Here is a 26,821-nt window from a genome sequence, read left to right as displayed (position 1 = left end):
GCTGGTCACTCAGGGAGGGGTCACTTGGGGTGGTCACTTGGGGAGGGGTCACTCAAGGAGGGGTCACTCAGGGAGGAGTCACTTGGGGGTGGTCACTTGGGGGTGGTCACTTGGGGAGAGGTCACTCAGGGTGGTCACTCAGGGGTGGTCACTCGGGGGTGGTCACTCAGGATGGTCACTCGGGGGTGGTCACTCAGGGAGGGGTCACTCGGGGGTGGTCACTCAGGGAGGGGTCACTCAGGGAGGGGTCACTCAGGGAGGGGTCACTCGGGGGTGGTCACTCGGGGAGGGGTCACTCGGGGTGGTCACTCAGGGAGGAGTCACTCAGGGAGGGGTCACTCGGGGATGGTCACTCGGGGAGGGGTCACTCAGGGACAGTCACTCGGGGACAGTCACTCAGGATGGTCACTCAGGGATGGTCACTCGGGGAGTGGTCACTCGGGGAGGGGGGAGCGGTCAGTGACAGCCAAGGCGGGTTTTGGGGGGGTACGAGGAACTCGGGGGGGTCACAGTGATTTTACAGGATTTTGGGGTAACTTGGGGGTAATTTTGAAGTACTTTCGGGGTAATTTGGGATGATTTGGGGGCAGTTTTGGGGTGATTTCGGGTGTCACCTGGATGATCTGCGTGACAGGGCCGCTCGAGGCCTGCCCGGTGACAGCCGAGGGGGGTTTGGGGGGGGTCTCAGTGATTTGTGGGGGTCTCATCAATTTGGGGATAATTTGGGGGCAGTTTTGGGGTGATTTTGGGTGTCACCTGGATGATCTGGGTGACAGGGCCGCTCGAGGCCTGCCCGGTGACAGCCGAGCTCTGCACAGGTTTCGTCTGCACCACCGACATCACCTTGCCCAGGTTGGAGATCTGGGGGGGGCCAGAGGGGTCAGAGACCCCCCAAAATCTGTGTCCCTCCCACACCTCCATCTCCAAAACCCCCCCAAATCTGTGTCCCCACCCTCCCAAAATCCTCCCCGCCCCCAAACTGGGCTCCCCACACCCCCAGAGCCCTCCAGGACCCCCAAAATCTGTGTCACCACCCCCCTAACGTCCCCCCCATCCCCAAATCTGTGTCGCCCCCCCCCAATGTCCCCAAAATCATGTCCCCACTCCCCAATGTCCCCCCGTCCCCAAATCCATGTCCCCACCCTCCCAACGTCCCCAAATTGGGGTCCCCACTCCCAAAGACCCCCCCCAAACCCATATCCCACCTCCTCAATGTCCCCAAACCCATGTGCCACCCCCCAGTGTCCCCAAACCCATGTGCCACCCCCTCAATGTCCCCAAACCCACGTCCCACCCCCTCAATGTCCCCAGACCCGTGTCCCCACCTCCCCACTGTCCCCCCCATCCCCAAACCTGTGTCCCCCAATGTCCCCCGTCCCCAAATCCATGTCCCCACCCTCCCAATGTCCCCAAATTGGGGTTCCCACCCCGTAAGACCCCCCAAACCCATGTCCCCACCTCCCCACTGTCCCCCCATCCCCAAATCTGTGTCCCCACACCCCCTCAATGTCACCAAACCCATGTCCCACCCCCCAGTGTCCCCAAACCCATGATCCCCCACACCCCCAATGTCCCCACACCCATGTCCCACCCCCTCAATATCCCCAAATCCATGTCCCCACCCTCCCAACGTCCCCAAATTGGGGTCCCCACTCCCAAAGACCCCCCCCAAACCCATATCCCACCTCCTCAATGTCCCCAAACCCATGTGCCACCCCCCCAATGTCCCCAAACCCATGTGCCACCCCCTCAATGTCCCCAAACCCACGTCCCACCCCCTCAATGTCCCCAAACCCGTGTCCCCACCTCCCCACTGTCCCCCCCATCCCCAAACCCGTGTCCCCCAGTGTCCCCCTGTCCCCAAACCCACATCCCACCTCCTCAATGTCCCCAAACCCGTGTCCCCACCTCCCCACTGTCCCCCAGTGTCCCCCCGTCCCCAAACCCACATCCCCCCACCAATGTCCCCAAACCCGTGTCCCACCCCTCTCAATGTCCCCAAACCCGTGTCCCCCATTGTCCCCCCTGTCCCCAAACCCACATCCCCCCCCCCAATGTCCCCAAACCCGTGTCCCCCATTGTCCCCCCTGTCCCCAAACCCACATCCCACCTCCTCAATGTCCCCAAACCCGTGTCCCACCCCTCTCAATGTCCCCAAACCCGTGTCCCCCATTGTCCCCCCTGTCCCCAAACCCAAACCCCCCCCCCAATGTCCCCAACCCGTGTCCCCCATTGTCCCCCCTGTCCCCAAACCCACATCCCCCCCACAATGTCCCCAACCCGTGTCCCCCATTGTCCCCCCTGTCCCCAAACCCACATCCCCCCCACAATGTCCCCAACCCGTGTCCCCCAGTGTCCCCCCGTCCCCAAACCCACATCCCACCTCCTCAATGTCCCCAAACCCGTGTCCCACCCCTCTCAATGTCCCCAAACCCGTGTCCCCCATTGTCCCCCCTGTCCCCCAGCCCTCACCAGGGCGCTGCCCCCCGGCACAGAGATGGGGCTCTTGACCAGCGTGATGGTCTTGGTGACCCCTCCGACCACGGTGGTGACCACCTGGGCCTGCTGGGCCACCGTCACCGTGCCGGACTTGTGCACGGTGATGATGGGCCTGGTGGCCGCGTTGGTGGCCGCGGGGGACGCCCCGGCCGTGCCCACCTGGGCGGCCGCCGTCTTCAGCATGCGCGTGGCGGGGTTGCTCACCTGGGGGGACACGGTGGGGACATGGGGGGGCATGGTGGGGACACAGGGGGACAGCGTGGGGACATAGGGGGGGCATGGTGGGGACATGGGGGACATGGGGGGGACACAGGGGGACAGCGTGGGGACATGGGGGGGCATGGTGGGGACATGGGGGGACACGGTGGGGACAGCATGGGGACATGGTACGGACACAGGGGGACATGTGGGGACATGGGGAAGACACGGTGGGGACATGGGGGGACACGGTGGGGACAGTGTGGGGACATGAGGGGACAGTGTGGGGACATGGGGGGGCATGGTGGGGACACGGGGACAGCGTGGGGACATGGAGGGACATGGTGGGGACAGCGTGGGGACACAGGGGGACAGTGTGGGGACAGCATGGCAACATGGGGGGGACACAGTGGGGACAGCGTGGGGACATGGGGGGACATGGTGGGGACAGCATAGGGACATGGGGGGACATGGTAGGGACACAGGGGGACAATGTGGGGACATGGGGAGGACATGGTGGGGACATGGGGGGACACGGTGGGGACAGCGTGGGGACATGAGGGGACAGTGTGGGGACATGGGGGGGCATGGTGGGGATAGTGTGGGGACACAGGGGGGACACGGTGGGGACATGGGGGGGCATGGTGGGGACACAGGGGGACAGTGTGGGGACACGGGGGGACATGGTGGGGACAGCATGGCAACATGGGGGGGACACGGTGGGGACAGCGTGGGGACACAGGGGGGACACGGTGGGGACACGGTGGGGACAGCGTGGGGGCACAGGGGGGACATGGGGGGGACCCAGGGGGACAGTGTGGGGACATGGGGGGACACAGTGGAGACATGGTGGGACAAGGTGGGGTCAGCATGGGGACAGGGTGGGACGTGGTAGGGACACAGGGGGACAGCGTGGGGACATGGGGGGACACGGTGGGGACATGGTGGGACATGGTGGGGACAGCGTGGGGACACAGTGGGACAGTGTGGGAACACGGAGACATGGTGGGAACATGGTGGGGAGATTGAGGGGACATGGTGGGTTCAGCATGGGGACAGCGTGGGACGTGGTAAGGGACATGGGGGGACATGGTAGGGACACGGTAGGGACACAGAGGGACATGTTGGAGAGATTGAGGGATGAGATGGAGACAGCATGGGGACATTGAGGGGACAGCATGGGGACATGATGGGACATGGTGGAGACAGCGTGGGGACAGGGTGGAACGTGGTAAGGGACATGGGGGGACATGGTAGGGACACAGAGGGACATGTTGGAGAGATAGAGGGATGAGATGGAGACAGCGTGGGGACATTGAGGGGACAGCATGGGGACATGATGGGACATGGTGGAGACAGCGTGGGGACAGCGTGGGGACATGGGGGGACATGGTGGGGTCAGCATGGGGACAGCGTGGGACGTGGTAGGGACACGGGGGGACAGCGTGGGGACATTGAGGGGCGGCAGCAAGCACGGGGACATGGCAGGGACACGTGGGGGTATCACGGGGACACGGTGGGGACACCCACCAGGCTGCTGGTGACGCCACGGCGTCACCCTGAGTCCCCTGGTGACACCATGGGGTCAACCTCAAGTCCCCCGGTGCCACCCCAGGCCACCCAAGCCCCGGTGACACCGCGGTGACAATGACACCAGCACAGCCAGCCCCCATCAGCGCCACCCAAACCCCCCCAGCGTCCCCTACCATGACAGGTGACGAGGCCACCTTGACGGTGGCGGGCAGGGTGGTGGCCCCGGGGGTCACGGCCACCGTCTTGACGATGGTGGCCCCCGCGGGGACGCTGAGCACGGTGGGCGCCGAGGCCGGCGGGATCTTCTGGGTGGCCGCGGCCGCTGCGGCCAGCGCGGCCATGCCGCTCATCTGCGGGCTGCTGCCGATCACCTGCGGGGTGGGGGGCACACCTGAGCACAGCTGGGCACAGCTGGGCACACCTGAGCACAGCTGGGGACAGCTAGGGACAGCTGGGCACACCTAGGGACAGCTGAGCACAGCTGGGCACAGCTGGGGACACCTGAGCACAGCTGGGGACAGCTGGGGACACCTGAGCACAGCTGGGGACAGCTAGGGACAGCTGGGGACACCTGAGCACACCTAGGCACAGCTAGAGACACCTGAGCACAGCTGGGCACAGCTAGAGACACCTGAGCACATCTGGGCACAGCTGGGCACAGCTGGTGACATCTAGAGACACCTGAGCACAGCTGGGGACACCTGAGGACAGCTGAGCACAGCTGGGCACAGCTGGGCACACCTGGGGACAGCTAGAGACACCTGAGCACAGCTGGGCACAGCTGGGCACACCTGGGGACAGCTGGGGACACCTGAGCACAGCTGGGGACAGCTGGGCACAGCTGGGGACACCTGAGCACAGCTGGGGACACCTGAGCACAGCTGGGGACACCTAGGGACAGCTAGAGACACCTGAGCACAGCTGGGCACACCTGAGCACAGCTGGGGACACCTGAGCACAGCTGGGGACACCTAGGGACAGCTAGAGACACCTGAGCACAGCTGAGGACATCTGGGGACAGCTGGGGACACAGCTGGGGACACCTGAGAACATCCGGGGGCACACCTGGGGACTGCTGGGGGCACACCTGAGCACACCTGGGGACAGCTGGGGACACCTGAGCACAGCTGAGGACATCTGGGGGCACAGCTGGGGACAGCTGGGGGGACACCTGAGCACACGGAGGAACAGCTGAGCACACCTGGGGACTGCTGGGGGCACATCTGGGGACACCTGAGCACACCTGGGCACACCTAGGGACAGCTGGGGGGCACCAGGTCACACCTGGGTATACCTGGAACACACCTGGGCGCACCTGGGACAGCAAGGTGATACCCAAGGACCACCTGTGTCACACCTGTGTCCCCCAGGTACCCCTTGGAGCTCCTCTGTGTCACCCCCAGGTACCACCCGTGTCACACCTGTGTCCCCCAGGTACCCCCCAGGACCCCCTGGGACCCCTCCCCGTGCCCCCCACCTGTCCCAGGTGTCCCCAGGTGTGCCCGCTCTCACCGTGCCCTGGGGGCTCTGGGTGGGCACCACCATCCTGACGCCGGCGGGCAGCGACGTCACCGTCACCGGCGCCTTGCCGGGCCCGGCCGAGCGCACGGTGACCAGCGGTGGCCCCGCGCTGGCCGCAGGGGGACCGGTCACCTTCAGCACCGCCGGGACACCTGGGGGGGGACAGGGACACCCAGGGACATCCCCCATGTCCCCTGCCACCCCCAGCACCCTCCTGGCCCTCTCAATGTCCCCCGTGTCCCCATTTCTCCCCAACAATGTCCCCAGCGTCCCCCCCAATGTCCCCAGCGTCCCCCCCAGTGTCCCCAATGTCCCCCTCAATGTCCCCCCAATGTCCCCAATGTCACCCCCAATGTCCCCAACACCCCCCTCAATGTCCCCCCAATGTCCCCAATGTCCCCCCCAATGTCCCCAACGCCCCCCTCAATGTCCCCCAGGTGTCCCGAATGCCCTCCTCAATGTCCCCAACGTCCCCCCCAGTGTCCCCAATGCCCCCCTCAATGTCCCCCAGGTGTCCCAAATGCCCCCCTCAATGTCCCCAATGTCCCCCCCAATGTCCCCAACGTCCCCCCCAGTGTCCCCAATGTCCCTAATGCCCCCCTCAATGTCCCCAACGCTCCCCTCAACGTCCTCCCAGTGTCCCCAATGCCCCCCTCAATGTCCCCAACGTCCGCCCCAGTGTCCCCAATGCTCCCCTCAATGTCCCCAAAGTCCCCCCCAATGTCCCCAGCGTCCCCCCCAGTGTCCCCAATGTCCCCAATGCCCCCTTCAATGTCCCCAAAGTCCCCCCCAGTGTCCCCCCCAGTGTCCCCAATGCCCCCCCTCAATGTCCCCAATGTCCCCCCCAGTGTCCCCAATGTCCCTAATGCCCCCCTCAATGTCCCCCCGAATGTCCCCAGCGTCCCCCCCAGTGTCCCCAACGCTCCCCTCAACGTCCTCCCAGTGTCCCCAATGCCCCCCTCAATGTCCCCAACGTCCCCCCCAGTGTCCCCAATGCCCCCCTCAATGTCCCCAATGCCCCCCTCAATGTCCCCAACGTCCCCCCCAGTGTCCCCAATGTCCCTAATGCCCCCTCAATGTCCCCCCCAATGTCCCCCTCAACGTCCCCCCCAGTGTCCCCAACGCCCCCCTCAATGTCCCCAACGTCCCCCCCAGTGTCCCCAATGTCCCCAACGCCCCCCTCAATGTCCCCCCCAGCGTCCCCAACGCCCCCCAGTGTCCCCAAAGCTCCCCTCAACGTCCTCCCAGTGTCCCCAATGCCCCCTCAATGTCCCCAATGCCCCACTCAATGTCCCCAGCGTCCTCCCAGCGTCCCCAACGCCCCCCAGTGTCCCCAACGCCCCCCAACTCACCGGGCGCCCTCCCGGCCGTGGCCGCTCCGCTGGCCGCGGTGGCCGCCGCGCCCGCGGCCGGCAGCACCTGCAGGGTGGCACCGGGAGCCGCGGCCACCGCCGCCCCGGCCCCGCCCGCGGCCGCCACCGCCGCCACGGCCGCCGTGCCGCCGCCCGCGCCCGCCGTGCCCGCGGCGGCGGCGCCGGGCGGGTTGGGGGGCGCGGCGGGCGGGGGCAGCAGCGTGAGCCCCACGCCGCCCAGCTGGGGCAGGGCGGGCGGCGCGGGCGGCGGCGCGGGCGCGGCGGGCGCGGGGCTCTTGGGCGGGTTGGCGGGCACCGAGGGCACGGGCGGCGGCGCGGGCGCGGCGGGCAGCTCGTACTTCTGCAGCTGCAGCAGGTACGAGTCGGCCGTGGGCACCGCGCCCCAGCTCACCTCCAGCGACGTGGTGTTGGCGCGCACCAGCTGCACGCGGCCCGGCGCCGGCGGGCGCTCTGCGGGGACAGGGGGGCACGGGTGGGCACGGGGGCGGCACACCTGGGCTGCTCCAAACACACCTGGGTGCACCTGGGCTGCTCCTAACACACCTGGGTGCACCTGGGTACACCTGGGCCGCTCTGAACACACCTGGGTGCACCGGGGTACACCTGTGCCACTCACAGCACAGCTGGGTGCACCTGGGTACACCTGTGCTACTCCTAACACACCTGGGTGCACCTGTGCCGGTCATATCGCACCTGGGTACACCTGGGCTGCTCCTAACACACCTGGGTACTCCCAGGGTACACCTGTGCCACTCCTAACACACCTGGGTGCACCTGTGCCACTCATATCACACCTGGGTACACCTGGGCCGCTCCAAACACACCTGGGTGCACCTGGGTACACCTGGGCCGCTCCTATCGCACCTGGGTACTCCCGGGGTACACCTGTGCCGCTCATAGCACAGCTGGGTACACCTGGGTACACCTGTGCTGCTCATATCGCACCTGGGTGTACCTGGGCACACCTGTGCCGCTCCTATCACACCTGGGTGTAGCTGGGTACACCTGTGCCACTCATATCACAGCTGGGTACACCTGGGTACACCTGTGCCACTCACATCACACCTGGGTACACCTGACTTATACCCACGCAACACCTGGGTACACCTGTACCACTCGTATCACACTCTATTACACCTGGGCTACAGCTATCACACCTGCGTTGCAGCACAGCTAGGATCCCCCCAACCCCCCCCCAGACTCACCTGTCCCCAGGTACCACAGGTCCTTGCAGCCCCCTCAGACTCACCTGTCCCCAGGTACCACAGGTCCTTGCAGCCCCCTCAGACTCACCTGTCCCCAGGTACCACAGGTCCTTGCAGCCCCCCAGATCCTTGCAGCCCCCGCAGACTCACCTGTCTCCAGGTACCACAGGTCCTTGCAGCCCCCCAGGTCCTTTCAGCCCCCTCAGACTCACCTGTCTCCAGGTACCACAGGTCCTTGCAGCCCCCCAGATCCTTGCAGCCCCCCAGGTCCTTGCAGCCCCCCCAGACTCACCTGTCTCCAGGTACCACAGGTCCTTGCAGCCCCCCAGGTCCTTGCAGGCCCCCCAGACTCACCTGTCTCCAGGTACCACAGGTCCTTGCAGGCCCCCCAGACTCACCTGTCCCAGGTACCACAGGTCCTTGCAGCCCCCCAGACTCACCTGTCTCCAGGTACCACAGGTCCTTGCAGCCCCCCAGGTCCTTGCAGCCCCCCCAGACTCACCTGTCTCCAGGTACCACAGGTCCTTGCAGCCCCCCAGGTCCTTGCAGCCCCCCAGGTCCTTGCAGCCCCCCAGACTCACCTGTCCCAGGTACCACAGGTCCTTGCAGCCCCCCAGGTCCTTGCAGCCCCCCCAGACTCACCTGTCTCCAGGTACCACAGGTCCTTGCAGCCCCCCAGATCCTTGCAGCCCCCCAGATCCTTGCAGCCCCCAGGTCCTTGCAGGCCCCCCAGACTCACCTGTCTCCAGGTACCACAGGTCCTTGCAGCCCCCTAGGTCCTTGCAGCCCCCCAGGTCCTTGCAGCCCCCCCAGACTCACCTGTCTCCAGGTACCACAGGTCCTTGCAGCACACCTGGTTGTTCCAGGCCTTGCGGTAGCCGTCGCGGCCGCTCCAGATGTAGAGGCGGGTGGCGATGGCCACGGCGCAGTGCCCGGCGCGAGCCCGCGGCACGTTGTCCTCCAGCGTCTCCAGCACCAGCGGCTCCCAGGCCATCGAGTCTGGGGGGCACGGGGGGGTCACAGAGGGGTTTGGGGGGTCACAGAGGGGTTTGGGGGGTCACAGAGGGGTTTGGGGGGTCAGAGAGGGGTTTGGGGGAATTGAGGAGGGGTTTGGGGGGGGCACAGAGGGGTTTGGGGGGGTGACAGAGGGGTTTGGCGGGCTCACAGAGGGGTTTGGGGGAATTGAGGAGGGGTTTGGGGGAATTGAGGAGGGGTTTGGGGGGGTCACAGAGGGGTTTGGGGAGGGGTCTTAGATGTTCCTCCAGGGTCTCCAGCACCAGTGGCTCCCAAGCCATCGAGTCTGGGGGGCACGGGGGGGTCAGGGAGGGGTTTGGGGGGGTCACAGAGGGGTTTGGGGGGGTCACAGAGGGGTTTGGGGGGGCTCAGAGTGGGGTTTGGGGAGGGGTCTTGGGGGTTCCTCCAGGGTCTCCAGCACCAGCGGCTCCCAGGCCATCGAGTCTGGGGGGCACGGGGGGGTCACAGAGGGGTTTGGGGGGGGTCACAGAGGGGTTTGGGGGGTCAGAGAGGGGTTTGGGGAGGGGTCTTGGGGGTTCCTCCAGGGTCTCCAGCACCAGCGGCTCCCAGGCCATCGAGTCTGGGGGGCACGGGGGGGTCAGGGAGGGGTTTGGGGGAATTGAGGAGGGGTTTGGGGGGGGTCACAGAGGGGTTTGGGGGGTCAGAGAGGGGTTTGGGGGAATTGAGGAGGGGTTTAGGGGGTCAGAGAGGGGTTTGGGGGGGGCACAGAGGGGTTTGGGGGAATTGAGGAGGGGTTTGGGGGGGTCACAGAGGGGTTTGGGGGGTCACAGAGGGGTTTGGGGGGGTCACAGGGGAGTTCGGGGGGGTCAGAGAGGGGTTTGGGGGAATTGAGGAGGGGTTTGGGGGGGTCACAGAGGGGTTTGGGGAGGTCACACAGGGGTTTGGGGAGGGGTCTTGGGGGCTCCTCCAGCGTCTCCAGCACCAGCGGCTCCCAGGCCATCGAGTCTGGGGGGCACGGGGGGGTCAGGGAGGGTCACAGGGGAGTTTGGGGGGTTGCAGAGGGGTTTGGGGGAATTGAGGAGGGGTTTTGGGGGGCTCAGAGTGGGGTTTGGGGAGGGGTCTTGGAGGTTCCTCCAGGGTCTCCAGCAGCAGCAGCTCCCAGGCCATTGAGTCTGGGGGCAGGGGGGGGTCAGGGAGGGTCACAGGGGAGTTCGGGGGGGTCAGAGAGGGGTTTGGGGGGGTCACAGAGGGGTTTGGGGGAATTGAGGAGGGGTTTAGGGGGTCACAGAGGGGTTTGGGGGGGTCACAGAGGGGTTTGGGGGAATTGAGGAGGCGTTTAGGGGGTCACAGAGGGGTTTGGGGGGGTCACAGAGGGGTTTGGGGAAATTGAGGAGGGGTTTAAGGGGTCACAGAGGGGTTTGGGGGAATTGAGGAGGGGTTTGGGGGGGTCACAGAGGGGTTTGGGGAGGGGTCTTGGGGGCTCCTCCAGCGTCTCCAGCACCAGCGGCTCCCAGGCCATTGAGTCTGGGGGTACGAGGGGGTCACTGAGGGGTTTGGGGGAATTGAGGAGGGGTTTGGGGGGGGTCACAGAGGGGTTTGGGGGGTCAGAGAGGGGTTTGGGGAGGGGTCTCAGATGTTCCTCCAGCGTCTCCAGCACCAGCGGCTCCCAGGCCATCGAGTCTGGGGGGCACGGGAGGGTCAGGGAGGGGTTTGGGGGGTCAGAGAGGGGTTTGGGGGGGTCACAGAGGGGTTTGGGGGGGTCACAGAGGGGTTTGGGGAGGGGTCTTGGGGGCTCCTCCAGCGTCTCCAGCACCAGCGGCTCCCAGGCCATCGAGTCTGGGGGGCACGGGGGGGTCAGGGAGGGGTTTGGGGGGTCACAGAGGGGTTTGGGGGGGGCACAGAGGGGTTTGGGGAGGGGTCTTGGGGGCTCCTCCAGCGTCTCCAGCACCAGCGGCTCCCAGGCCATCGAGTCTGGGGGGCACGGGGGGGTCAGGGAGGGGTTTGGGGGGTCAGAGAGGGGTTTGGGAGGGGTCACAGAGGGGTTTGGGGGGTCAGAGAGGGGTTTGGGGGGGTCACAGAGGGGTTTGGGGGGTCAGAGAGGGGTTTGGGAGGGGTCTTAGATGTTCCTCCAGGGTCTCCAGCACCAGCAGCTCCCAGGCCATTGAGTCTGGGGGCAGAGAGGGGTTAGGGAGGGTCACAGGGGAGTTCGGGGGGGTCAGAGAGGGGTTTGGGGGGGTCACAGAGGGGTTTGGGGGAATTGAGGAGGGGTTTGGGGGGGTCACAGAGGGGTTTGGGGGGGTCACAGAGGGGTTTGGGGGGGCTCAGAGTGGGGTTTGGGGAGGGGTCTTGGGGGTTCCTCCAGGGTCTCCAGCACCAGCGGCTCCCAGGCCATCGAGTCTGGGGGGCACGGGGGGGTCAGGGAGGGGTTTGGGGGAATTGAGGAGGAGTTTGGGGGGGGTCACAGAGGGGTTTGGGGGGTCAGAGAGGGGTTTGGGGGGGTCACAGAGGGGTTTGGGGGAATTGAGGAGGGGTTTAGGGGGTCAGAGAGGGGTTTGGGGGGGCACAGAGGGGTTTGGGGGAATTGAGGAGGGGTTTGGGGGGGTCACAGAGGGGTTTGGGGGGTCACAGAGGGGTTTGGGGGGGTCACAGGGGAGTTCGGGGGGGTCAGAGAGGGGTTTGGGGGAATTGAGGAGGGGTTTGGGGGGGTCACAGAGGGGTTTGGGGAGGTCACACAGGGGTTTGGGGAGGGGTCTTGGGGGCTCCTCCAGCGTCTCCAGCACCAGTGGCTCCCAGGCCATCGAGTCTGGGGGGCACGGGGGGGTCAGGGAGGGTCACAGGGGAGTTTGGGGGGTTGCAGAGGGGTTTGGGGGAATTGAGGAGGGGTTTTGGGGGGCTCAGAGTGGGGTTTGGGGAGGGGTCTTGGAGGTTCCTCCAGGGTCTCCAGCAGCAGCAGCTCCCAGGCCATTGAGTCTGGGGGCAGGGGGGGGTCAGGGAGGGTCACAGGGGAGTTCGGGGGGGTCAGAGAGGGGTTTGGGGGGGTCACAGAGGGGTTTGGGGGAATTGAGGAGGGGTTTAGGGGGTCACAGAGGGGTTTGGGGGGGTCACAGAGGGGTTTGGGGGAATTGAGGAGGCGTTTAGGGGGTCACAGAGGGGTTTGGGGGGGTCACAGAGGGGTTTGGGGAAATTGAGGAGGGGTTTAAGGGGTCACAGAGGGGTTTGGGGGAATTGAGGAGGGGTTTGGGGGGGTCACAGAGGGGTTTGGGGAGGGGTCTTGGGGGCTCCTCCAGCGTCTCCAGCACCAGCGGCTCCCAGGCCATTGAGTCTGGGGGTACGAGGGGGTCACTGAGGGGTTTGGGGGGGTCACAAGGGGGGTTTGGGGAAGTGGGGAGGGGGTTTGGGGGAATTGGGGAGGGGGTTGATGGATTTGGAGGAACTGGGGAGAGGTTTGGGGGATTTGGGGGAATTGGGGAGAGGTTCGGGGGGTCAACCCAGGGTTTGGGAGGCTCAGAGTAAGGTTTGGGGGGGATTTGGGGGGTTCAGAGTGGGATTTGGGGGGATTTAGAGGGAAATGGGGAGGGGTTTGGGGCAATTGGGGAGGGGTCTGGAGGGATTTGAGGGGGCTCAGAGTGAGGTTTGGGTGGGATTTGGGGGAATTGGGGAGGTGTTCAAAGGTTTTAGGGTGGATTTGGGGTCAGTTTTGGGGGTCCCATTAAAAGATTTGAGGTGGGTTTGGGGGTCCCAAGCCCCCTCCTCACCCAGGTTGAGGTTTGGGGGGTTTCAGGGTGGATTTGGGGTGGGTTTGGGGGTCCCAAGCCCCCTCCTCACCCGGGCTCAGGTTTGGGGGGTTTCAGGGTGGATTTGGGGTGGGTTTGGGGGTCCCAAGCCCCCTCCTCACCCAGGTTGAGGTTTGGGGGGTTTCAGGGTGGATTTGGGGTGGGTTTGGGGGTCCCAAGCCCCCTCCTCACCCGGGCTCAGGTTTGGGGGGTTTCAGGGTGGATTTGGGGTGGGTTTGGGGGTCCCAAGCCCCCTCCTCACCCAGGTTCAGGTTTGGGGGGTTTCAGGGTGGGTTTGGGGGTCCCAAGCCCCCTCCTCACCCAGGTTCAGGCAGGCCAGGGTGTTGGTGCACTTCCATTCCTTCTCGTGCGTCGCCACCTTCACGTCATCCATCACCAGGGGCACCCACCCCCCAAACACGTACATCCTGTGGGGGGGGGTCAGAGGTCAGGGAGGGGTCAGGGGGGGACCCAGAGACCCCCACCCCAAAAATCTGCACAGCCCTGGGGGGTCCACAGGGGTCACAAAGATCACAAGGACACCCAGACCCCAAAAATGTCCCTCCTGGGGTGTGGTGGGGGGTTTATAGGGGCACCCACCCCCCAAAAATGTCCCTCCTGGGGGGGGGGGGGGTCAGAGGTCAGGGGGACCCAGAGACCCCAACCCAAAATTTTCATCTTTGCGGGGGGGTAATTAGACCACCCATATTGATTAAAAAATTAAAATAAAACAAAACACCCCCCACTAAGGACCCCCAACCCACCCTGGGGTGGGGACAAGGACACAAAGGGACCCCCCAGGACAAAGGGGGGGGTCAGGGGGGGACTTTGGGGGTTTTTTTTGGGGGGGGTCGCCCCCAGACTCACTTGTTGCCGATGGTGGTGGCCGAGTGGAGGCTGCGGGGGAGGGGAGCGACCCCGCTCAGGCTCGGCTTGTTCCAGGTCAGCGTCTCTGAAAACCCCCAAAATGTGAGGAAACAGCCCCAAAACGTGAGGAAATGGACCCAAAATGTAAGGAAAGGGACCCAAAATGTGAGGAAACGGGCCCAAAATGTAAGGAAATGGACCCAAAATGTGAGGAAACGGGCCCAAAATGTAAGGAAATGGACCCAAAATGTGAGGAAACGGGCCAAAAACCACCCAGGATTTGAATAAATTAATCAAAACTGAGAGAAAACAGCCCCAAAATGACCCAAGATTTGAAAAAATTGATTAAAAAATGTGAGGAAACAACCCCAAAGTGTGAGTGAACAACCCCAAAATGAGAGGAAACAACCCCAAGTTCATCTGGGATTTGAAGAAATTAATCCAAAATGTGAGGAAACGACCCCAAAATGTGAGGGAATGGGCCCAAAACCACCGAAAATGTAAAGAAACAGCCACTCACACCCCTGTAGATACCAACATCCCCCAGTGTCCCTCACTGCCCTCCATTGCCCTGAGTCCTCTAGACCCTAAATCCCCTAAAAATCCTCAAAATCCCCAAAAACCCCCCCAAAAAAACCCAAAACTGCCCCAAAATCCCCCATACCGATATCCAGGGTCCACAGATCCCCCAGCCTGCAGCCGCTCATGCCCCCGTAGATGACGATATCCCCCAGTAACCCCCATTCCTCTAACCCCAAAACTCCCCAAAACCCTTTAAAAACCCACAAAACCCCTTAAAAACCCCAAAACTGCCCCAAAATCCCCCATACCGATATCCAGGGTCCACAGATCCCCCAGCCTGCAGCTGCTCATAGCCCCTAGTGTCCCTCACACCTTCCACTCCTCCAAGTTCTCCAGACCCCAAACACCCCCAAACCCCCCCAAATTCCCCCAAATCCCCCCAAAACCCCTTAAAAACCCCAAAACTGCCCCAAAATCCCCCATACCGATATCCAGGGTCCACAGATCCCCCAGCCTGCAGCCGCTCATGCCCCCGTAGATGACGAGGCGCGAGCGCCGCCCGTCGCGCTCCGTGTACACCACGGCCGTGTGGGACTCCCGGGGAGGGGGCAGCACCCCGTAAGTGATGGGGATGTCCCAGGCCAGCACCCCCGAGCCCGGGCGCAGCTCCAGCACGTACAGGTCGTTCAGGTAGCTGAGGAAAGGGATACGGGGTCAGGAGATCCCATAAAAGATCCTAAAAGGGCGGTTGGATGTGTGGGATTGATCTAAAAGGTCCCTTAAATCCCATAAAATGCACCCAAGATGGTCCCAAAAACACCGGGGCCATGGGTGCAGGTGTTCAGATGTCTGTAGAAGGGATTGAGATCTGGACACCCCCAAAAAAAATCCTAAAATACGTGTTTGGATGTGTGGGACTGGCCTAAAAGGGTGACCAGGGACATGGGATTGGCCTAAAAGATTCCTTAAATCCCACAAAATGCACTCAAGATGGTCCCAAAACCACCTGTGTCTATGTGTACAAATGTTTAGATATCCGTAGAAGGGACTGAGAAGACCCCAAAAAAATCCTAAAAGGGTATTTGGATATGTGGGAGTGGCCTAAAAAATCCCTTAAATCCCATAAAATGTACTCAGGATGGCCCTAAAAACACCTGCGTCCACGTGTACAGGTGTTCAGGTATCTGTACAAGGGACTGAGAAAATCTGGGCACCCCAAAAAACCCTAAAAGGGTGTTTGGATATGTGGGACTGTCCTAAAAAGGTGATTTGGAATATGGGATTGGCCTAAAAGGTCCCTTAAATCCCATAAAATGCACTCAAGATGGTCCCAAAACCACCTGTGTCTATGTGTACAAATGTTTAGATATCCGTAGAATGGACTGAGAAGGTCTGGAGACCAAAAAAATCCTAAAAGAGTATTTGGATATGTGGGAGTGGCCTAAAAAATCCCATAAAATGTACTCAGGATGACCCTAAAAACACCTGCGTCCACATATACAGATGTTCAGGTATCTGTACAAGGGACTGAGAAAATCTGGGCACCCCAAAAAACCCTAAAAGGATGTTTGGATATGTGGGACTGTCCTAAAAGGGTGATTTGGAATATGGGATTGGCCTAAAAGGTCCCTTAAATCCCATAAAATGCACTCAAGATGGTCCCAAAATCACCTGTGTCTATGTGTACAAATGTTTAGATATCCGTAGAATGGACTGAGAAGGTCTGGAGACGCCAAAAAAATCCTAAAAGAGTATTTGGATATGTGGGAGTGGCCTAAAAAATCCCTTAAATCCCATAAAATGTACTCAGGATGGCCCTAAAAACACCTGCGTCCACATGTACAGATGTTCAGGTATCTGTACAAGGGACTGAGAAAATCTGGGCACCCCAAAAAACCCTAAAAGGATGTTTGGATATGTGGGACTGTCCTAAAAGGGTGATTTGGAATATGGGATTGGCCTAAAAGGTCCCTTAAATCCCATAAAATGCACACAAAGATGGTCCCAAAAACACCTGTGGCCATGGGTACAGGTGTTCAGGTATCTGTAGAAGGGATTAAGATCTGGACACCCCCAAAAAAAATCCTAAAAGATGTGTTTGGATGTGTGGGACTGGTCTAAAAGGGTAATTGGGAATATGAAATTGCCCTAAAAAGTCCTTTAAATCCCACAAAATGCAGCCAGGATGGTCCCAGTGTCACCCGTACCCCTGTGTGCAGGTGTTTCAGAAAACCAGGAAACCCCAAAAAAACCCCAAAAGGGTGTTTGGATATGTAGGACTGCCCTAAAAGGGTGTTTGGGAACATGGGACACCCCAAAAAGAGTTCTTAAAACCCCTAAAATTCACCCCAAACCATGCTCCTCCACCAGGAATCCCTGAATCCCCCCAAAGATGACCCGAATGTTTTAGGGTCACTCCTGAGCCCCCCAAAAATAAGAAATGTCTCCAAGTCCCCCCATCCCAACCCTATTCCCAAGGTTTTGGGGTGTTCCCCTGCCCTCCCCAAAACTCCCAGGGTTTTGGGATCACCTGTGTGGCCCCACAAGGGTCCCTGAGCTCCCCTAAAAATGATCCCAATGTTTCAGGCTCAACCCCATGCCCCCCAAAATCCCTGTGCCCCCCCCAACCAGGCCCGAGCCCCCTCCCCACATTGATTCCCAAGTTTTTGGGGTGCCCCCAAGGGTTTTTGGGGTGCCCCCCAGGTTTTGGGGTGGCCCCCTAAATGCAATCCCAATGTTTCAGGCTCATCCCCACAACCCCCAAAATCCCTGTGTGCCCCCAAACCCCTTTTCCTCCAGTTATCCCCAGGGTTTTTGGGGTGCCCTGGAGGTTTGGGGTGCCCCCCAGGTTTTGGGGTGGCTCCCTAAATGCAATCCCAATGTTTCAGGCTCATCCCCCACACCCCCCCTAAAATCCCTGTGTGCCCCCAAACCAGCCCCACGCCCCTCTCCCCATTGATTCCCAAGTTTTTGGGGTGCCCCCAAGGGTTTTTGGGGTGCCCCCCAGGTTTTGGGGTGCCCCGTACCGGGGGATGTTGTTTTTGGGGTCCTCGCTGTCGTTGGCCAGCCCCCCGAACAGGTAGCACTTGTTGCCCACCAGGGAGAAGCTGTGGCCCAGCCGGGGGCAAGGGGGGGGCCCGTTTTTGGGGGTCTTCGCCTTCAGCCGCTTCCACTCCCACCTGGAGGCCTGGAACGGGGAGGGGGATGTGGGATTTGGGGAGGGGGTCTGGGATTGGGGGGCACCCAGGGGCATGGGGGACCCCAAAACTGGGGGGTCCAGGTGTTCGGGAGGGTCCCAGGGGGGTTTCCAAGGTGTTTTGGGGGGGTCCCAGGGTGTCTGGAGGGGCTCCCCAGGTATTTGAGGGGGTTTCTGAGGAGGTCTTGGAATTTTTGGGAGGGTCCTGGGGGTTCGCCCATGGTTTGGGGGGGTTCTGGAATATTTTGGGGTGGGTCCTGGGGGGGGAGAGGGTCCTCAGATGTTTGGGGGGTGTTCTGGGGAGTCTGGGGGGCAGTTCCAGGGTATTTGGGGAGGAGAGGGGTGGGTCCCAGGGTTGGGGGGGACTCCCCAGGTGCCCGGGGGGACTCCCCAGGTGCTCAAAGGGGTTCACAGGTGCCCAGGGGGGTTCCCCAGGTGCCCGGGAGGGGTCCCAGGTGCCATGGGGGATTCCCCAGGTTCTCCCCAGGTGCCCAGGGGGGTTCCCAGGTTCTCCCCAGGTGCCATGGGGGGTTCCCCAGGTGCCCAGAGGGGGTCCCAGGTGCTCCGGGGGTTCCCCAGGTTCTCCCCAGGTTCCCAGAGGGGTTTCCCAGGTTCTCCCCAGGTGCCCAGGGGGTTCCCAGGTGCCCAGAGGGGTTCCCCAGGTTCTCCCCAGGTGCCCAGGGGGTTCCCAGGTGCTCCGGGGGTTCCCAGGTTCTCCCCAGGTGCCCAGGGGGGTTCCCCAGGTTCTCCCCAGGTGCCCGGGGGGGGTCCCAGGTGCCCAGGGGGGTTCCCCAGGTGTCCCCCAGGTGCCCAGGAGGGTTCCCCAGGTTCTCCCCAGGTGCCCAGAGGGGTTCCTCAGGTGCCCGGGGGGGGTCCCAGGTACTCTGGGGGTTCCCCAGGTTCTCCCCAGGTGCCCAGGGGGGTTCCCAGGTTCTCCCCAGGTGCCATGGGGGGTTCCCCAGGTGCCCAGGAGGGGTCCCAGGTGCCATGGGGGATTCCCCAGGTTCTCCCTAGGTGCCCAGAGGGGTTCCCCAGGTGCCATGGGGGGGTCCCAGGTGCCCAGGGGGTTCCCCAGGTTCTCCCCAGGTGCCCAGGGGGGTTACCCAGGTTGTCCCCAGGTGCCCAGGGGGGTTCCCCAGGTGCCCAGGGGGGTCCCAGGTGCCATGGGGGGTTCCCCAGGTTGTCCCCAGGTGCCCAGAGAGGGTCCCAGGTGCTCCGGGGGTTCCCCAGGTTCTCCCCAGGTGCCCAGAGGGGTTCCCCAGGTGCCCAGGGGGGTTCCCAGGTGCCCAGGGGGGTTCCCCAGGTTCTCCCCAGGTGCCCAGGTGGTTCCCAGGTGCTCCGGGGGTTCCCCAGGTTCTCCCCAGGTGCCCAGGGGGGTTCCCCAGGTTCTCCCCAGGTGCCCAGGGGGTTCCCAGGTGCCGGGGTACCTGCAGCTCGTAGAGGTCGTTGCTGTACTTGCCGTACTCCACCATGCCCCCGAACACCAGCAGCCGCGTCCCGTCACACACGAAGCCGTAGGCGGCGCAGCCCGGGGGGATGTCCCCCCGCACGGCCGGGATGAACCACTGGTTGGTGGCTGTGGGGACAGAAAGGGGACAGTGACACACTGAGAATGACCCCTGAACCACTGGTTGGTGGCTGTGGGGACAGAAAGGGGACAGTGACACACTGAAAATGATCCCTGAACCACTGGCTGGTGGCTGTGGGGACACAGGGGACAGTGACACACTGAGAATGACCCCTGAACCACTGGTTGGTGGCTGTGGGGACACAGGGGACAGTGACACACTGAGAACAACCCCCTGAACCACTGGCTGGTGGCTGTGGGGACACAGGGGACAGTGACACACTGAGAACAACCCCCTGAACCACTGGCTGGTGGCTGTGGGGACACAGGGGACAGTGACACACTGAGAACAACCCCCTGAACCACTGGTTGGTGGCTGTGGGGACACAGGGGACAGTGACACACTGAAAATGACCCCTGAACCACTGGTTGGTGGCTGTAGGGACACAGAGAGGACACTGAGTGACCCCCTGAACCACTGGCTGGTGGCTGTGGGGACACAGGGGACAGTGACACACTGAAAATGACCCCCTGAACCACTGGCTGGTGGCTGTGGGGACAGAAAGGGAACAGTGACACACTGAAAATGACCACCGAACCACTGGCTGGTGGCTGTGGGGACAGAAAGGGGACAGTGACATGCTGAGAGTGCCCCCCTGAACTACTGGCTGGTGACTGTGGGGACACAGGGGACATTGAAAATGACCCCTGAACCACCGGCTGGTGGCTGTGGGGACACAGAGAGGACACTGAGTGACCCCCTGAACCACCGGCTGGTGGCTGTGGGGACAGAAAGGGGACAGTGACACACTGAGAGTGACCCCTTGACCCACTGGTTGGTGGCTGTGGGGACAAAACAGCGACAGGGGCACGGGGGGGGGTTACCGGGAATGAGCCCCAATCCCATCCCTGGGGGGATCCCCCCTGTGCCCCCCCCATGTTGTACACCTGCAGCTCATCCCCAGTGCCACCCCCACAGGTGCCCCCCCTGGTGCCCACCTGTGTTTTACACCTGCAGCTCATCCCCAATGCCACCCCCACGCCCACAGGTGCCCACCTGTGTTGTACCTGTGCACCCCACGCCCCCAGGTGCCCCCCAGGTGCCCACCTGTGTTGTACCTGTGCACCCCACGCCCCCAGGTGCCCCCCAGGTGCCCACCTGTGTTGTACCTGTGCACCCCACGCCCCCAGGTGCCCCCCAGGTGCCCACCTGTGTTGTAGACGTGCAGCTCATCCCCAATGCCCCCCCAGGTGCCCCCAGGTGCCCCTCAGGTGCCCACGTGTGTTGTAGACGTGCACCCCACGGCCCCAGGTGCCCACCTGTGTTGTACCTGTGCACCCCACACCCCCAGGTGCCCCCCAGGTGCCCACGTGTGTTGTACCTGTGCACCCCACGCCCCCAGGTGCCCACCTGTGTTTTACACCTGCAGCTCATCCCCAATGCCACCCCCACACCCCCAGGTGCCCCCCCAGTGTTGTACCTGTGCACCCCACGCTCCCAGGTGCCCCCCCAGGTGTCCCACGTGTGTTGGACCTGTGCACCCCATGCTCCCAGGTGCCCCCCAGGTGCCCACCTGTGTTGTAAACATGCAGCTCATCCCCAATGCCCCCCCAGGTGCCCCCCAGGTGCCCACCTGTGCTGTACCTGTGCACCCCACGGCCCCAGGTGCCCCCAGGTGCCCACCTGTGTTGTAGACGTGCAGCTCGTCCACGATGCCCTCGTTGCCCCCCCGAAGACCACGATGAGCTCCTTGATGGCCACGGCGCGGTGGCCGTGCCGGGGCCGGGGCACGGGCCCAGCCCAGCCCACCACCCGCTTCCAGCGCGGCTGCAGCGCGGGGGCGCCCGGGGGGCCCGCGGCGGGGACCCCCCCCCGCCCAGGCCTGCCATGCGTCCCCCGCTGCGGTCCTGGGGGGACACGGGGGGTGAGACACGGGGGACACTCCAAAAATCACCAAAATTATCTGAAACCCTCACACTGACAGTGACCATCCCCCGCTGCGGTCCTGGGGGGACACGGGGGGTGAGACACGGGGGACACCCCAAAAATCACCAAAATTAGCTGAAACCTCCCCCACTGCCTGTCCTGGGGGGACACGGGGGGTGAGACACGGGGGACACCCCAAAAATCACCAAAATTAGCTGAAACCTCCCCCACTGATAGTGCTGGGGGGACACGGGGGGTCAGACACGGGGGACACCCCAAAAATCACTAAAATTATCTGAAACCCTCACACTGACAGTGACCACCCCCGCTGCAGTCCGGGGGGGACACGGGGGGTGAGACACGGGGGACACCCCAAAAATCACTAAAATTATCTGAAACCTCCCCCACTGACAGTGACCACCACCCGTTGCGGTCCTGGGGGGACACGGGGGAGTCAGACATGGGGGACACCCCAAAAATCACCAAAATTATCTGAAACCTCCCCCACTGACAGTGACCACCCCCCGCTGCAGTCCTGGGGGGACACGGGGGTGAGATGTGGGGGACACCCCAAAAATCACCAAAATTAGCTGAAACCTCCCCCACTGATAGTGCTGGGGGGATATGGAGGGTCAGATGTGGGGGACACCCCAAAAATCACCCAAATTATCTGACACCTCCCCCACTGCCTCTCCTGGGGGGACACAGGGGAGTCAGACACGGGGGACACGCAAAAATCACCCAAATTATCTGAAACCTCCTCCACTGACAGTGCTGGGGGGACATGGGGGGTGAGACGTGGGGGACACCCCAAAAATCACCCAAAATTATCTGAAACCTCCCCAACTGCCTGTCCGGGGGGACATGGGGAGTCAGACTTGGGGGACACCCCAAAAATCACTAAAATTATCTGAAACCTCCCCCACTGCCTGTCCGGGGGGACATGGGGGGTCAGACACGGGGGACACCCCAAAAATCACCCAAAATTATCTGACACCTCCCCCACTGACAGTGACCACCCCCCGCTGTGGTCCTGGGGGGACACGGGGGGGTGAGACGTGGGGGACACCCAAAAATCACCAAAATTATCTGACACCTCCCCCACTGCCTGTCCTGGGGGGACACGGGGGGGGGGGTCAGACACGGGGAACACCCCAAAAATCACACGAATTATCTGAAACCCCCACACTGCCTGTCCTGGGGGGACACGGGGAGTCAGACATGGGGGACACCCCAAAAATCACCAAAATTAGCTGAAACCTCCCCAACTGCCTGTCCTGGGGGGACACGGGGGGGGTGAGACACGGGGGACACACCAAAAATCACCAAAATTAGCTGAAACCTCCCACACTGACAGTGCTGGGGGGACATGGGGGGTCAGACACGGGGAACACCCCAAAAATCACCCAAATTAGCTGAAACCTCCCCCACTGATAGTGCTGGGGGGACATGGAGGGTGAGACAAGGGGACACCCCAAAAATCACCCAAATTATCTGACACCTCCCCCACTGCCTGTCCTGGGGGGACACGGGGGGGGTCAGACACGGGGGACACCCCAAAAATCACTGAAATTATCTGAAACCCTCACACTGACAGTGACCACCACCCGCTGCGGTCCTGGGGGGACACGGGGGGTGAGATGTGGGGGACACCCCAAAAATCACTAAAATTATCTGACAACTCCCACACTGACAGTGACCACCCCACACTGCAGTCCTGGGGGGACACGGGGGGTGAGACGTGGGGGAGACCCCAAAAATCACCAAAATTAGCTGAAACCTCCCCCACTGATAGTGCTGGGGGGACATGGGGGGTCAGACACGGGGGACACCCCAAAAATCACCCCAAAATTATCTGAAACCTCCCCCACTGCCTGTCCTGGGGGGACACGGGGGGGGGTCAGACACGGGGGACACCCCAAAAATCACCCAAAATTATCTGAAACCCTCACACTGACAGTGACCACCCCCACACTGCCTATCCTGGGGGAACATGGGGGGTGAGACGTGGGGGACACCCCAAAAATCACCCAAATGTAATGGCACCCCAAAAATGAACTGCCCCCCCTCCCGCAACTGCCTGTCCTGGGGGGACATGGGGTGGTGAAATATGTGGGACACCCCAAAAATCACCCAAATTGACTGGCACCCCAAAAATTGCTAAAATGAACTGACACCCCTAATTTCAGTCCTGGAAGGATAAGGGTGAAGTCAGATATAGGGGGACACCCCAAAAATCACCAAAATGTAACTGACACTTCCCCCCCCACCACTGCCTGTCCTGGGGGGGACATGGGGAGGAGTGAGATATTGGGGGACACCCCAAAAATTACCTGACACCCCAAAAATCACTGAAAGTACCTGACCCCCCCCCCCCCCACACACAGCCTGTCCTGGGGGTGGGGTGTGTGCCAGATTTGGGGGATGCCCCAGAAATCCCCAAAATAACCTGCTCCCCCCACCCCAGGTACTGGGGCTAGTCAGGGGGTGGGGGATACCCCAAAAATGACCTGACACCCCCCCCCCACCCGTCCTGGGGGGGAAACACCACAAAACCCCCCCAAAATGACCTGACCACAGCCCTGCTGCCTGTCCTTTGGGGTTTGGACACCCCAAAATCAATAACCTGAAACCCCCCAACGACGGTCAGGGGGGGTCTGGATGTGAGGGTCACCCCAAAAAACCCCCCAAATTAACACTGACCCCCCCCCACACCCATCCAAAGGCGGGTTTGGATATAGAGACCCCCCCCATGGCATTTCTCTGGGGGGGGTGTCCCCAAATCTGGGGGTCAATCCCCTTCTGCACCCCCCCAAAAATCTCCAGGGTCACCTCCGACCCCTCCCCACAAATACCCCAAGGGCTTGACACGCCCTCCCCCCTCACAAATCCCTCGTAGGATGTTTAATTACACCCCCCCACCGCAATTACACCGAAAGAGTTAATTACCCCCCCAGAGCGGGGGGTGTGACAATGGGGGAGGAGTCCACTTGAGGAGGAGGGGAGCATTTATTCCTCCCCGTTAATTAATTTCTTCATTATGCCTCCTCTAAATTACCCCTCCTCACACCGTGACGACCCCCCCCCAAATTATTTATCTCCCTTAAGCTTCATCTCCCCCTCCCCCCCAAATTTCCCCTCAGGCCGTGCCCCCCCATTATCAAACCCCCCCTCCCCCCAAATTATCCCCTCAGACTGTGCCCAAACCCCCCCCTAAATCCCCCCTCAGGCCGTCCCCCCCCTCAAATTCATCTCCCCCCTCCCCAAATCCCCCCTCAGGCCGTGACCCCCCCCTCAAATTCATCTCCCCCCTCCCCAAATCCCCCCTCAGGCCGTCCCCCCCCTCAAATTCATCTCCCCCCTCCCCAAATCCCCCCTCAGGCCGTGACCCCCCCTCAAATTCATCTCCCCCCTCCCCAAATCCCCCCTCAGGCCGTGACCCCCCCCTCCCAAAATGCCCAACCCCCCCCAGCGCTGCCCCTCCCCTCACGCCCCCTCCCCCCCCCTCAGGCCCCTGCGCGCCGCCATCTTGTCTCTGCCCGGGCGGAAAATGGCGGCCGCCTCCTCCCCCCCCACCGCCGCCCCCCCCGCTCACCGCGGCCCCGCGGCCGCCTCCCCCTCCCGGCCCGCGGCCGCTCCCCGATTCCCGGCGGCGGCTCCGGGGGTCGTGCGGCTGCGGCGGCTCCCGGCGCGGGGCTGCGGCTGCGGGCGGAGCGCGGCGGCGGCGGCCCCTCACGCCGCCCTGGGAGCCGCCATCTTGCGCCTGTGTCCGGCGGCCGCTGAGGGTGGGCGGGAAGCGACGGGAGCGGGCGGGGCCAGCGCGGACACGCCCCCTCCGGACCCGGGCGGCGCCATCTTGGCCGGGGACGGGGGGCGACATTGTGGGCAAGGCGGGACGGGAGGAGGCGGCGGCATTTTGGGAGGGGGACCGGGAGGAATTTCACCGCCAAATCGGTGGCCCCCCCGGGTCGGGCCCGGTAGCGGCAAGGCTGGGGCGAACGGCGGAGGGGCGCGGGGGGAACTGTACGGAGCCGCCTGAAGGGGCGCGGCCATGGCGCCAACGGAGGGGGTGTGGTCACGGAAGGGCGTGGCCACGCCCACTCCAACCGCCTCTTAAAGGAGCCGCCCCCCCTTCTTATCCCGCCTTTTACGCGGTTTTCCCTCCTCGCCCCCCCCCCCCCCACCCCGATCGCCGCCATCTCCCGGTGCCGCCCCCTCCCGGCCTTCCCGCATCCCCGGAACCGCTCCCCGGCATTCCCGGCCTCGTCCCCCCACACACACCGAATCCCCCGCGGCCTGGTTGCCGGCGGCGCGGCCCGTTTCCCCGCGGCGCAGCCCTGTACGGAGCGCTCAGCCCGCCATGGGCGCCGCCATCTTGGGCACCCCGCCTCTCCTTGGGTGCCGCCCCCTCCGCAAACCGCGCCCCCTCCCCCTCTTCTCCTTCCCCTGCCGCGGGGCTCCCTCGCTCTCCCCACCGCCCCCCGGAATTAACGGGACGCCGGAGCCGCTCTGAGGCCTCACGGCCCCGCGGATCCGAGCGGTTCAAACGGGCCGGGGACCCCCGGCGCTGCCATCGCCCCCCGCCCCCCCACCCCGGACTCCCAATATGGCGGCGCGCGGGACCCGGATGCGGCGGCGCCTCCCAGGACGGCGCCCCGGGGGCGGCGTGGGGGAAGGACCCGGATGTCCCCTCCCAAGATGGCGCCGGCCAGCCGGCAGAACCGATATTGGGTGTCAGCCCTCACGGGGTCCCCGCGCTCCCTCCCCTCCCTCCCAGCGCTCTCCGCTTCATTCCGCCCTTACCGGGTGCGGCTCCGCTACCGCAGCGGCTCCAAGGCGGCGGAGCGGCCGGTGCCCGGGTGCGCAGGGGAGGGGTCACAAGATGGCGGCGCGCTGCTGCGGGAAGGGGGGGGGGTCCAAGATGGCTCCGCCCGGTGCCCGGATCTTCCTCCTCCTCCTCCTCCTCTTCCTCCTCCTCGCCGCTCGCACCAGATGGCGGCGCCTGCCCGGGACGGGAGCGGAGCTTTGAGCGCTCCCCGCGCTCTTGGCTCAGGCCCCGCCGCCCCCTCCTCTTGTCCCCCCTCCGGAACAACCCCGATGCGGCGCCCCAAGATGGCGCAGGTGGGAGCAGCAGCAGCTCCGCGGCGGCCCAAGATGGCGGCGGCCGCGGGACCCGGATGCGCCGCTCTCCGCGCCGCTCCGCCGCCGCTCCGCACCTGCAGCCACCCGCCGCCCGCCGACCCCGGGCGCCGCTTGCCGCCGCCGCCGCCGCTCGCTCCGGGCCGCCGCCGCCGCGCTGAAAAGCCGAGAAAAGCCCGCCCGCCTCGCCGGCTACTGGCGCTTGGGAGCCGCCATTTTGGACGCGTCTCCTCCACCCGCCACAAAGATGGCGCCCGCCAGTTCCCGGATGGTGGCGCGTAACGGCTGCGGCGCTCACCGCGCGTGCGCGACCGCGCGGGTCGTGACGGCGCATGCGCGGCTTCACATGGGTTTTACGCATGCGCTTTCCCCGCCTTTCCCGTAACGGAATTTTTGTTCAAACACCCGAATTTGGCGCTTTTCGCCCCAGTTTTGCCCTTCCGGGACCCCAAAATGCTCCAGGGGGGTGGGGAGAAAGGAAGAGGGGGAGAGGTTCCTCAGCAAGGGGTTCGGGATGAAGATCCGA

The 26,821-nt window shown here is 63.4% G+C and overlaps 1 protein-coding gene across 1 annotated transcript in view; it reads right to left on the bottom strand.

Moving 5' to 3' along the window:
• The window catches only part of HCFC1 (host cell factor C1), a 42,758-nt gene extending 23,520 nt beyond the window's left edge, over nucleotides 1-19,238 (bottom strand). Inside the window, 13 exon segments of the mRNA XM_077789656.1 lie at nucleotides 757-861; nucleotides 2,473-2,703; nucleotides 4,404-4,601; nucleotides 5,743-5,903; nucleotides 7,104-7,170; nucleotides 7,378-7,574; nucleotides 8,832-8,949; nucleotides 9,114-9,328; nucleotides 13,399-13,505; nucleotides 13,945-14,029; nucleotides 14,952-15,160; nucleotides 17,493-17,653; nucleotides 19,090-19,238. Coding sequence (XP_077645782.1) covers nucleotides 757-861; nucleotides 2,473-2,703; nucleotides 4,404-4,601; nucleotides 5,743-5,903; nucleotides 7,104-7,170; nucleotides 7,378-7,574; nucleotides 8,832-8,949; nucleotides 9,114-9,328; nucleotides 13,399-13,505; nucleotides 13,945-14,029; nucleotides 14,952-15,160; nucleotides 17,493-17,653; nucleotides 19,090-19,134 — 1,899 coding nt within the window. The 5' untranslated portion in view covers nucleotides 19,135-19,238.
• Nucleotides 19,239-26,821: the final 7,583 nt, after the last annotated feature.

The sequence above is a fragment of the Lonchura striata genome, chromosome 36, assembly GCF_046129695.1.
Source record: "Lonchura striata isolate bLonStr1 chromosome 36, bLonStr1.mat, whole genome shotgun sequence".
Taxonomy (NCBI): domain Eukaryota; kingdom Metazoa; phylum Chordata; class Aves; order Passeriformes; family Estrildidae; genus Lonchura; species Lonchura striata.
Note: the sequence above shows the minus strand (reverse complement) of the source record. Positions and strands in the feature narration are given on the sequence as shown.